Here is a 13,339-nt window from a genome sequence, read left to right as displayed (position 1 = left end):
GTTGTGTTCTGAAGAGAGTCTGGGTTGAGGCAGTTTTCTTTCATATAGCTCATGTAAGGATATTGATTAGTTTATACTCAGTACTATAGCCTCTTGTGTGACAAACACTTGTTTTCCCTAGAGAAAGGGTCTTGTATATTCTGAGCTCATTACGCCTACCTCAGTGGAATAAAGAACAGAGTACTTTTTTTTTTTTGCAAGACTAACCTATTTTTGAGTAAAAGACATTAGATACATTTTAACCCTACCAACAGCTATACCAGCCCTACCTTGGTGATTTGTGCCACTATGGATAGAATTTTCACATAGTTCCACAGAAGAAGCCTGAATAAACAGACAAGCCTTGTAATGAACCTAAATGATCAAAACGTTCTGGCTGTCAGGCCCAAGAGGAGAAAGGGAAGAAAATTCCAGAGTTGAGAGCTCTACACTGAAAATACCTTGTCGTCCACTGCACAAATCTAAGAATTGTCGGCTCAAGTGTTCCAGCTGATCTTAACTGTCAGACTACCTCTTTCCTGAATTTTCCCTAAGATACACAAGAACCCAAATCATGAAGGGCTTTATAGACCAAAACAAACGTTGAATTATAGTCAGAAATAAGTTGGAAGTCAGTGCAGTAGGAGATATATGTTCTATGCATAAAATACCAGATAAACAAAGACATGGATATGAGAGCCACCTCTAATTAAGAGAGTTCACACCCTATTAGTCAGAAAAGTTGGGAGGAAATAATTGTAGCCACACCTGCTATTTGAACATCCAGAAATCAACAGGACCTAGTAACAGAAAAGTAAGCATAATTTCAAGAAGGGAGTTAACCCAAAGCAGTGGCAGAAGTGATATGTAACCCAGCATTACCTCACTCATATTTGGATTAAGCTTTAACCGGTTAACCATCCACACCCAGGCACTGGAAAGTTCACCACTGGCACCGACCAGGTGCCAAGAAACAGACAGAGCTTAATGTCATCAGTGTACACGGATTCCGTGACTTTCCGGGACCTCTTCTGCAGCTGCAGCAGCTGGTGTGGCTGATCCCAGGGCTGCCCCAGCAGCTGCTCTGGTGGCCCCAGGCAACTGGTCCCAGGCACTGCTCCACAGCAGTAGTCCGGGAACAGCAGCAACATCCCAGGCCACCCCAACCCAGAGGAGCAGCAGCAGGGCCCCGGGATACCCCCAGCTGGTGGTGGCAGGGCCCCAGTGGGCACTCTCCTACCCCACCCCTGGAGCAGGAGCAGCAGGCCCCGGGATGCCCCCCTCTCTCTCCCAGAGCAGCAGCAGGGCCCTCGAACACCCCCCAGCCCCAGCAGGTAAGATTTAGTTAGGGGTATTTTTAGTCAAAGTCACAGGCAGGTCACTGGCCGTGACTTTTTGGTTATTGCCCATGACCTGTCCGTGACTTTTACTAAAAATACCCATGACCAAATCATAGCCTTACTGATGAGCTATCACCCAATACTATTCTCTGGGTTGTTTTCAGGAGAGAAGGATGGAGACACTCAAGCACAACTTTATTCATACCAGGGCTTTAGACATGTCACAGACACTTTGAGGTCAACAGCAGGGCCGGATTAAGGCACAGGCAACCTATATACCTCTGGCTGGTCTGGCTCAACTACTGCTAAAGGAGCCAGCCCCACAGAAGTGCTGCTTGTCCCACTATACACTCAGGTTTGGCCGACCAGCCTCGTGTGATGACATGGAATGGTGGGGCCAAAACTGTGTGAATGGAATTGCGACCCCCATGCACCAGGTTGCAATGACACTCCCTCAATTTTGGCCCCGCTGCCCTAGCCCTTGTCATGACAGAGGGTGGGTGGAGCCAAACCCGAACAGGTGGGGGGGGGCAGTGCTTTTCCTCCTCGTCGCTGCTGTAAGGCCAGCTCCTGCACTAGTACCTCAGCCATAACTTTGGACGAGGAATTGCAATGACTGCCTGCACGAGGGAGCTGGTCAGGAGAGGGGAGCCAGGGTTAGCCTAGGGCCCAGTGATCTGTTAATCTGGGTCTCGTCTCATCAACAGTACTGAAGGCTGCTAAGCAATTCAAGAATCAGCACAGGTACCTAGGGTGAGATTTTCCACTTTGATATTTACCAGCACAATTTCTATCATTTCACTGGGAGCTGTGTAGCTAAATCTCCTAGCCAGCTCTGAAAATCTCAACCCTGATCTTTGTCCTTCACCAATATCATGGGTTGAATATGTTCTGAGATGAAAAGTTTATTTAAGCTTGGATCGTTAAAAAAAGGTTTTAAATACAGAAAGTTATGGGTTAAACTTAAATCTGACAGAGCGTGGGTGCTGTATGAATAATCCACTGGGCAACAGCTCTTTAGAAAATCCTGATGGGGCCAATAAATGAAGTGACATTAAATGAGATGAAAATATTTTAAAAATGTAAATTATTGAGTTAAGGACATAGCTGAAATTTGAGGTACTACCTGGATATACGAATGAGGAATTCTGCTCATGGGTTTTATTTGTACATTGCCTTTGTTGTGTTAATTCCTTCATGCTATACTGAATGGTAGTTCAGTTCTCAGCTTTGCCATGGCCATACTACGTGATTTTCAACAAGTCACTTAACCTCCTCAGTTCCTCCATTTATAAAATGGAGATGTTCACCCTTTACACACTTTGTGAAGCACTGTGATTTATGGCTCAACAGCACAATATAAATGCCAAGTTTCTTTGGACTTATGTTATCTGTATGAGTTTAAAAAGTGCACCGTGCTATACTGAGTGACTGCAGTGTCTGGGTGAACATGCTATTTGTAAGTTGTACACTGTGTTCAGCTATTCTTAATTTTTTTCCAACTTTCCCCTCCTCTCTCACTCTCACACACATGCCCCATAACTCCCCAGGCTAACATCTGCATTCAGTGACTAAATCAATATAAAATGATCACATTCTAGAAAATGTAAGTATATTCTCAGATACAGGATTTATCAAACTAAAATGCTGACAGATCTGGCATTGTGCAGTATGTGGAATTATTTTGGGGGGGAATAAATCTTTTATTTATATTTGGACTACTCATTTAGCAATCAACTGAACTTCCTTTTTCCTCTTTAAGGAGCATGTACAGAATAAGCAGTGCATTTTCTTTATTACAATTACAGGTCTCAGGTTTGCACCAAGCAGTCAGAATTGGCTTTGAAAGATGCACCTACTCACTGATCTATTGTGTGCGAAATATCCATAGCTATATAGTCTTGATCAAACCACTTCTGATACTTCTAGAGTAGATTATATAGTGTAGTTCATGAAAGTCCTATGGGATCCAACTCCATTTGTGATTTGTGTAAGATGTTTACCAGGCGCGTCTACCATTTTCAGATATACTCACAAAAATTCCAAAGTTGCACCTCTCCTACCGTCTCTTCAGACTCTCTATGCTAGGCTTTAAGTGTTATTTGTAACTGGACAATGTTCTTTTATTGAGTATTGTTATCAGTCTGATACAGCAGCATGAGAAAACAGAAAAAAGAGTTTCCCTCCCTACACAAGAAAGAAAGAGAGCTTCTTGAATGAAAAATATACTGCGTATATTGCATACATCTTTATCAACAGTATCCTGGAGGACAACTTAATGCAGATTCCATATGAAGGCAGAACATGACAAAGATAAAACTGCCCCACACCAAACTGGGAGTAAACCTTAAGACAATGTCCAACTCATAGCAGAAGATTAAGATTTTCTGCAAGTTTATACCGAGAACCTTTGCATCAAGGTTTACTATCATTCATAAGTGACATGCTTCTAACCAAGTCAGTATGCAGAAGGCATTATTAGTTGAACTGAGAGTAAAGTAACCTGGTCAGTGAAAAGGAATTAAAAAAAATTATCTGCAGCTAGCTGGCAGTAGTTTCATAAAGATAGAAGATGGGGAAGAATGTGTTATTCATGTATAAAATACTCCTTATAGTGAGAGTCAGCTAGGCTATACGAGTGAGCAACAGCCACCTGGTTACCAGCAGTCCCTCAGTGCAACTAGGTGGCTGTTGCTTGGTTATTCATCCATTTTGGCATGCCACAGTAGAAGCGTGGATCGCACAGCATGTGCTGCAAAATTCAGATTGAAAATGCAGATGAGATTTGACGTTGATCTGAGCCCTGCGCACTCATACAAAGGATACATATGCTCGGTACAACTAATCAGGATTCTCAAGGGGGTTTTATAATGTACCCATTTTACCAAGGCAGTTTAATGTGCCAAAGTAACATAGAATAATTGTTCAGAAACATGCCATTTCCTGTGATTGGAAAAGGAATAGTTTACGCAACTCTTTGAGGTATGATATTAGATTTTGAATATATAAAGTCATCTTCCTAAGAAGCTTCAGGAAATAGACATAGGAGGATATTATACTATTTTCCCATATCCCACATCATCACTTTGTGTTGCAATTGCAGTTTAAGAAAAAATTTTGTACTCAGAGTGCTGTTCTTGTAAGGATAAAGTTTATATAATGTAGATTGTAAAATACTATTCCCAAAGCAAGTGAAATGGTTTAATATTTCAGCAGTTTGTAATGATGATGCACAAACAGTGATGGGATGCCATTGGATGAGGAGTATTTTGGATAGACTTTTGGAGGCAAGTGAAAAAGAAACAAAAAACTGGTTATTATATATAAGCAGCAAAGGAAGCTTGAAGATCTTTATATTTGTTCTTAAGTAATCCAAAGGAGGTGGGGGAAAGGGAGGAAATGGGACACTTACTGAGTTTACAAAGACACTTCTCCAGCAGTCATCAGATTTCTGCAAACACTGGCACGCACAACAGATGTTCTTGGTTAAGTACTCAAGCAAGACTTACTAGCACAGAAAAATTTAACTGAAGGATACTATTCAATTGTTCAGTAGCCACAGGCTAATTATTCAAATAATGGGGGGACTGATTTTGTTTTGGGTTTTATCAGTGGAGGGAGTAGATAAAAAAGCAGATTACTAACAAACATTTTTTCAGATTGTAAACAACAAAAAGGAAGATATGCTTCAGCTGTGCAATATTCTCCTTCACTCAACAACAAAAAATGAGGGGAGTGCTGCAGCTTGAAATACTTGACTGGTAATATCCTACATGCCATTCCAGGAAATCCCAGAGTGGATTTTAAGCCTCTGCCCATCCTAATAAAGAAAGCGGACTGGAGGACTAATCGATATCTAGCAACCCAGCTGTGACCTGGCACATAAAGAAGTCAAGAAAATAAATTATAGAGATCATGAATGGGATTTAACATTTGGAAGACAGCAACATCTGGGATCAACTCCAAATGGGACATAGTCATATTGAATGAGTCTTGGCTCCTATGCTAATTGTTAAACAGAGCGAAATTACTTACACACACACACACACACACACACACACACACACACACCCCGTCTTTACGCTCATCATGGATTTTCCATAACATACACAACTCAATGTACAAATATAACCTGGATATACAGTTTCTTGCAATGCCAATGATCTGCGAAGCACCTCAGCTACATTTGTGTGAAATGGCAGCTATTGTCCGGGAGGAGTCACCAAAGCCGATCAAGTATTAGTGGTTTTAATAGATGGTGTCAAAAACTGCAATGAGTCTCTTTAATCGCTTCATAAGTCAGTTTAATGGGCTCCAGAGTCCTGCCCTCAGGCGGAGCTGAACAAATAATAACCAAGTGCAAATGACTTCCACAAATGTCACTTTGTTTTGTTTTTACAAAATCAAACAAAAACAAAAACCACACACACAAACAAACCACACACACCATATGAAAGGTATATTTTCAACGTTTGTACAGTAAGCTTTTTTTTTAATAAAAATTGTTATAGATACAATAGTGGGTTATTTCCCAGTCAAATTGCTAGGATTTCGAAATTGTTTTATTGTTGTTAGGGCTGTTTATATAGCTGGCAGGAAATCTTAGCCATTCCAAAAAGTATCAGCGGGATCAGGCTGAATTCAATAACTGAAAAGGAAAATCTGAGTTTTAAATATGGAACTAAGGGGGGAGGGCAGACAGAGAAGGGGGGAAACGTTCCTTATTCTGTAACTCGGGCCGGGGGAGAAAAGATGAGAAAACCCAGATTCATCAGTCAAACATCTAACGTTCTTTGTTGTTCACCTTTTGAATAGGAAGATACTACGCTGTCTCTCCTCCTCACAAAGAGGACCTTGAACTTCAAATACTGAAACACATTTCCCTGCCTCTGAGTAATCCATTTCACAGCCAAACAAAACGTTAGCATAGGAAGTAAGCTACTGTCCTGATTAAACACCGTCCACACACACACACATACACAAAAACACATACAACTGCGGACTGGTGCCTGTGTCTCGGAAGATGGCAGTAGCTTGAGCGTGCCCGCTAAGCGGAATACCCATTTTTAAACAATTGTGTGGTTTTCTCTCCCCCTCTCCTCCCTCCGGTGCCGAGGTTAGTGAGAAGAGGAGTCTCCCGACGGGGCTGTTTTACTAAGATGCTATTCAATCCTCAGAGACTCTTTGCAGAGGTGATCAGGCTATAGGGAGACTTATGCTTTGCCACTGTTTTTCGTTCATACCCCCCCCCACACACACACTCACTTTCAATCACTGCAGCTATTCATTGCACTGGGGGGGGGGAGGGAGGGAAGGGGTGTGATCACAGGGATCCATTCCCTCTCTCCCCATCTGACACATGAAACAGCAGCGTCCGCTTGCAAACTCCTCGGACAGCGGCAGAATGACGGGAGGTCCGGGGAGGGGGTTACATTCTTATCGCCACCTGGACCGGCCCCACCAGGGCAGGGCAGGGCACTAGTGCCAGCGGCCCCACTCACCCACGCCGTATTTCTCGTGCTCCGTAGGGATCCACATGCTCACAGCCTGGCTTGTCCCTCTCCGAACAATGAGCGCGGCGGCGGCGGCCAGCGAGCCCCTCTGCCCAGCGCCGCCGCTGCCGCTGCTCAGCGGGGCTCAGCCGCGCTCCTCGGGCGCCAGCAGAGAACTCATTGTTGTGATTGACTCAGCCCCGCTCCCCCGCCGGCCACTCACAGCGGCCGCCCGCCTCCCCTGCCCCGCTGCATGCCGGGAAGCGTAGTTTCCCCCGCGGAGTACAGCGGCGCGGGGCGGGGCCCAGCCAAGGCCCTACCCCGTTCTGGAGTCCGCTGCCTTAGAGCGGAGCGACTGCGAGTCCCGACGAGCTCCGCGTTCTGAAGGCGGGGCCGGAGCCCTCAAGGCTCTTTCCTATTGGTTCAGGCGCCGTTCCAATGATTGTACGTCACGCCAGGGTCCATCTGCGAACAGTGGCATGGCAGCTTCCTTAGGCGTTGGCGCTGCGGCCGACAGAGGCGGTGAGTGTGGCGCGCTCCTGAGTGTCGGACGGGACCCCTCCTGTCCCTTCTAGTGGGTCTAGGTGCCCACATGGAAAACGTGGGTGGTACTGCAGGATACCCTTGTTGGGGGTCCTTGGGCCACGTTAGACCTCAGCTCTGTTCCCGAGCCTTATAGTCATTACTTATATCACAACACATTACAAAGGGGGCAAGCAAAGAATATGAAAACAGCTGCAGTCTATAGCACAGCTGGCAATACACTGTTCAGAAAGTGTGCCAGAGAATGGATGCTTAATTGAAAGGTACAGAAAAAAAACTGTTTCTAATGTACAGGTAATGTACATAGAAACCCTGCCAATGTTGACCTCGCTAACTGTCTCCTGTATATTTAAGAAAACACACCATGAAAGATAGATGCTAATAGAGTGAGAAGTCAGTAAGGTCAGAGCAGGTAGCTTTTAACCCATGCAGTAGAATGTACTATCTTTCAGAGTGGTAGCCGTGTTCGTCTGTATCAGCAAAAATAATGAGGAGTCCTTTTGGCACCTTAGAGACTAACAAATTTATTTGGGCATAAGTTTTTGTGGGCTAAAATCCACTTCATCAGATGCATGGAGTGGAAAATACAGTAAGGAAGTATAAATACACAGCATAAGAAAAGTTGGGAGTTGCCTTACCAAGTGGAGGGGTCAGTGCTAATGAGCCAATTCAGTTAAGGTGGAAGTGGGCTATTCTCAACAGTTGAAAAGAAGGGGTGAATACCAAGGGAGGAAAAATCACTTTTGTAGTGATAATGAGGCCAATGTAAGCAAGGCGGCCCATTTCAAACAGTTAACAAGAAGATGTGAGTATCAGCAGGGGGAAATTAGTTTTTGTAGTGACCCATCCACTCCCAGTCTTTATTTAGGCCTAACTTGATAGTGTCCAGTTTGCAAATTAATTCCAGTTCTGCAGTTTCTCATTGGAGTCTGTTTTTGAAGTTTTTGTTGTTGAAGAATTGCCACTTTTAAGTCTGTTATTGAGTGTCCACGGAGATAGAAGTGTTCTCCTACTGGTTTTTGAATGTTATAATTTTTGATGTCTGATTTGTGTCCATTTATTCTTTTGTGTAGAGACTGTCCAGTTTGGCCAGTGTGCATGGCAGAGGGGCATATATCACATTGGTAGTGATATATCACTATTTTTGTGGCTTTTGAACTTACAGGTACTATTGGCAAGCTTATCCTCCACCTATCACAGCACATACATAGCTTGCCTATACACAAAAGCTATATCACATTATATATACTGGTAATTAAAGCGATGCACTCTTCTTCCCGCCTACACAAACTCAACCCCCAGTGTGGATGCACTTGTATTGGTTAAAAGGTGCATTATATCAGCATAGTTATTCCTGCATAGGAAGGGGAATAAGCTATACTGCCTCTTTATACTGGTATAACTGCATGCACGCTAGGAGTTGTACCAATATAACTATTTGTGTGGGGAAAAAAAACATACCCCTAACCAAAATAGTTATTGTTACAAAAACTGAATGTAGACCAGGCCTAAGAACCAGACAGCACTCTGGTAAAAGGAAAGTTAGCCTGAAATCTCTGGTGTGGAAGAGATCTAAAGCCACTTACCGTACTACAGAGTAGGTTTGTTCCCACTGGGGTTCGGAGATCTAACCTAGAATTTTTTTTCTGTTTATTGTTAGTTCTTTCTTGTGGTGAAGTCAAAGTACCCTAGCTCTTCTAATGAGGAGTTGTTTTGTTTTTAACAATGCTTTGTGTCCAGGACTTTCAGTCTTTCTTCACATTCTCTTAACAGCAGGTGCGCTGCAGTTTGTCTCTCTAAACATTCCTAGGTATCAGTGAAAATGGCTTCTTCTGCCCAGTATAGAAAGCCTCAGAACTATGACAGGATCCAACTGCACCTTTTACAAGTCCTGGTCGCTTTGGGTATGTCTACACTATGGGATTATTCCAATTTTACAGAAACCGATTTTTGGAAACAGATTGTATAAAGTCAGGTGCACGCGACCACACTAAGCACATTAATTCGGCGATGTGCGTCCATTCTGAAAACTGACCATTTATTCCTACCCTTTGTTTCTATCTTTTAACCAGTTACCAATTCATGAGAGGACCATCATGACAGCTTGTGATATAATCTTCCCCCGCCCCTTGACTCTCCTTCCTTCTTCCTTTTTCTCCTTCCTATCCCAACTCTGTCCTCCTCCATGGTCACAGATGCAAACGTTTCCAACCTGTTCTTCTGTTCTAACCCCTCTACTTCGCCTGGTAACCCCATCTCATCTCCTGATCTCCTTTGAACCCATTCTGATCCCCTCCCTTTCTCTTCTTATTAGCCTCTCACTCTCCTCTGGCTCTTCCTCTCACAATATAAACATGCTTTAGTATCACCCGTCTTTAAAGAACCCACTTTTGATCCTACTTGCATCTTCAGCTACCATTCCATTTCCCTTTCATTTCTAAACTCATTGAACATGCTGTTTATAATTGCTGTCTGGAGCTTCTCTACTCCACTTCCATCCTGCAACATCTCCAATCTGACTTCTACCCCTTGCTCTCAACTAAGAACTCAACATTCACATTGAAGTCACTAATGACCTCCTCTTCGCCAAATCTGAGAATCAGTCAAAGGCTGGGCACTCCAGAAGGCAGCTCTGAGGACTCAAAGTTTGGCTTGTACCTATTGCTAACTTGTAAAGAGAGAGCAGGGCCTGCAGAAGCCTAGAAGCAACTGTTTGTGTTGCCAAAGGCTGGTGGATTTGGGGCATTGCCCACCAGTAGGGACAGACAAGACTTCCTCATGCTAAGGGCAGGTGGTAGCAAGGTGTCTCTCAACTCTGGGTACTCCCAAGAAGCATCACCCCATGATTCCTACAAAAGACTTGACTCTACTGCCGCTGCTTATCATGATGACCAATATTGTCTCATTGTTTCCTTGTATTCCTTGTCAGTCTATCTGTATCTGCCTCTCGTCTATAGTCTTGTACTTAGCCTCTGCCCCAAGGAGCTTACATTCTATCTTTTTTTCTTCAGTGTTTGTGATCGTGCTAATCATGGCTCTAGCATAGTGGGGTCCTGAGCCAGGATTAGGGCTCGTAGGTACTATGATAACACAAATAATAATACACTGAGATTCGTAACTGGTAACCAAACTGCCTTCTTAAAGCAAACTATTTATATGGAACCAATTGACTTGAGAAAACAGATCTTACAAAGAATAAACTAAACTGTCCACATGCTTGCCTTTCCTAAGGCTTACCATTCCCTGGATCCGGGGAAAGATCCAACTCGTTCAGGCTCCTCTGCAGACTGTCAACCTGTCCCCCTGACAGTTGACCCCCTCTCTTCTCTCTTGAGAAGGGCTTTTTATCTGTTTAATGTTCTTTTGATCTCTTCATTCCAAGCATTGGCAGAACAGCTGTGTTGGAGACAGGATATAGGATGCTCAAAGCTAATAGCTTCCCACACTTTCTTTCAAGTGCGTGCCTGAATGTTCTTATCTGGGATCACTGTGTTACATTCCTGCTTGCTCTTCCAATAGCCCCCTTTTTCTTTATTCTTGTCCCACAAATCCTTTCACTCTACTTATCCCAATCTCTTATCTTCCCTGATGCCCTTTAGTCTTTCCTCTCTTCTCCCCCAATACTTTCCTCTTATGCCCCTTTTAAAACTGCTACTCTCTCCCCTCCCTCAGCTGTCCCACTTGGGTTCAGCATCTCCTCTCTATTCTCTCCCTTCACACACACTTTCTGCCATTCTATGTTCCTGCTTTGCTCTTTCTCCCTCTCACCCCTCCCCCCACATCTTCTGCCACCTCCAGTTCTTATGTCTCTCCCCACCATGGGCGGTGCATGACTCCTGCATTTGGGGAAGCTGGGTATGAGTGCCAAAAGCTCCCTAGAAGTGACAAACGGGACGAGGGGGGGGGGCCTCAGGTGCAGGCAGAGCAGGACTGGGAGGCAGATGGGTAATAGGGGTTAGTGGCACAGAATGGGGTGGGTTGGGTGGGACAGAAACATCTATGCACTGGTCATGGTGAGTGGGGACAACCTGGGGAGGAGGATTGGATAGGCAATGGCTGAAATTAGGGAAAACTGCTACAGGTTTCTCCACTTCTCTTCTCTTTAGAAACCTCTAGCCCCCACTCCTGGGCTACACACTGTAGGCCCACTCTGACAACCCTTTCCTCCTCCCAGCAACCATCATGCCTTTCAGGCTGACAGTCTCACCTCGCTTCCCCAAGTCTCCCAACCCCTGTTAGCTTGTATCCTTCCAACCTGCTGCAGAGGGATGCAAGGAGTGCTCCTTCCTCTCCCAGTGTGCACAATGTGTGTGGGCATAAGAAATAGTGACTTTTTTTTTCACTGGTGAGAAACTCACACAGGGAGCTGCATAAAGCATTGCAGCTGTCCTGATTGGTCTTTGCCTTGGGCACACAACTGTCACTTCTTTGTAAAGTCAATGGAACTCTGATGAATAACACCTGATGGAAGGTGGAACATCCAGAGGACCCAAGCCCATTGCCCTGTGCATTTGAATGCTGATGGATTTTAAATTGCTATACTCAAAGTACCCCAAATGTCCTGTAAAAGTCCTGTGGCATCATAATTTACCCAGACCCGAAATGAACACTCCAAATGCTTTTAGTTGTTTAAACCTCATTACTGATGCCATGTGGGATTCTAAATAGAGCTCTGCACGGGACTATTTTTTTAAAACTTACTCTTGTCCTGCCTCACAATATCCACTCCCACCTGCTCCTGCATTGTTTCTTGCAATATTATCCCGCTCCCACCAGCAAAAACCTTAGATCCCTGCAAATCCCACAAGAGAGACAGATTGTGCCATGCTACCAAAAAAAAAAAAAAGTTGGTGGAGGGGTGTGTGTGGGGGGGGGGGTATATGTGTGTATATATAAAATTATATAAAATAAAAGTGGAATTCAAACACAATTTTACCAATAAAAGAATAAAACAAATCTTGCTTAAACCATGTGAAAAAAACTTTAACTCCTGTTATAATAGACATCAAATCTTTCTATCCCTCACTTAAATTTAAGTATTAAAATCTTTATTTAAAAAACAAGAATTTCAGCAATGTAAAGCAAGTCTTTCTGTTTGTGACAGACTGATGAAAGATTTCATGTTTTCCTGCAAATAATTGCAGCCTGTTTTATTCCCCCAACCAATCCTGCCCTCCACAAAGTACATTTATCTGCTCCAGCTGTTATGGCAGCGGGTCCTGCAGAACCTGCAGGGCTCTAATCCTAAGCATCCAAAATACTGTTGATTCTCTGGGAACTTGTTTCTGTGCCTACATCTGATTCAGTTTGAAGCATTTCCAGACTTGTACCTTTCTCAGCCTCCTTCCTGAAAAGGGAAACAGACCACTGCCCTCCTATCTATAGGCTCTGTCAGAACCTTTCAAGATACTGGTTTGGTACAGTGGTATAGGTTAACAATTATAAGCAGCAACATTTAGTGATTGCTGCTGAAATAAATTTACTAATTAAATCAGTGGTTCTCAAACTTTTGTACTGGTGACCCCTTTCACATAGCAAGCCTCTAAGTATGACCCCACCCTCTTATAAATTAAAGACACTTTTTAATATATTTGACACCATTATAAATGCTGGTTGCAAAGCGGGGTTTGGGATGCAGGTTGGCAGCTCGTGACCTTCCATATAATAACCTCACGACCCCCTGAGGGGTCCCGACCCCCAGTTTGAGAACCCCTGACTTAAATACAGTAGGCTGTATATTATTAAAGTAATATAATTACAGAAACGGACCTTTACAATTTTTCTTTATATTAAACTAGTTCATATATTTAAAAAAAAAACTTTTAAAATTATTTATAGGAATCTAGTAAAGTTTTCTTAAGTTATTACCGGCTGAACACATTGACCTTTAGAGAAGACTGAAATACAGTGGAAACTGATTGGTTTAACAAATCCCTTTTCTATGTGGAGTTGTGTCAAAATAGCAGCAGCATCCTCTGAAATAAA

At 43.5% G+C, this 13,339-nt stretch overlaps 2 protein-coding genes across 5 annotated transcripts in view; one reads left to right on the top strand and one right to left on the bottom strand.

The window, feature by feature from the left end:
• Nucleotides 1–6,982, bottom strand: part of DOCK4 (dedicator of cytokinesis 4) — a 428,604-nt gene extending 421,622 nt beyond the window's left edge. For both annotated transcript variants that reach the window (XM_045031826.1, XM_045031832.1), the window contains exon 1: nt 6,821–6,982. In XM_045031826.1, coding sequence (XP_044887761.1) covers nt 6,821–6,857 — 37 coding nt within the window. In that variant the 5' untranslated portion in view covers nt 6,858–6,982. The remainder of the gene's footprint in view (nt 1–6,820) is intronic.
• A 232-nt stretch (nt 6,983–7,214) lies between these two features.
• The window catches only part of ZNF277 (zinc finger protein 277), an 81,297-nt gene continuing 75,172 nt past the window's right edge, over nt 7,215–13,339 (top strand). For 2 of the 3 annotated variants that reach the window (XM_044997204.1, XM_044997177.1), the window contains exon 1: nt 7,276–7,333. In XM_044997204.1, the coding sequence (XP_044853139.1) occupies nt 7,291–7,333 (43 nt within the window). In that variant the 5' untranslated portion in view covers nt 7,276–7,290. Of the gene's footprint in view, nt 7,334–13,339 lie in introns of all 3 variants that reach the window. The other variant, XM_044997187.1, reaches the window with a different exon arrangement.

This window comes from Mauremys mutica, chromosome 1 (genome assembly GCF_020497125.1).
Source record: "Mauremys mutica isolate MM-2020 ecotype Southern chromosome 1, ASM2049712v1, whole genome shotgun sequence".
Classification (NCBI taxonomy): Eukaryota; Metazoa; Chordata; order Testudines; family Geoemydidae; genus Mauremys; species Mauremys mutica.
This window is presented reverse-complemented; position numbering and strand designations above follow the sequence as displayed.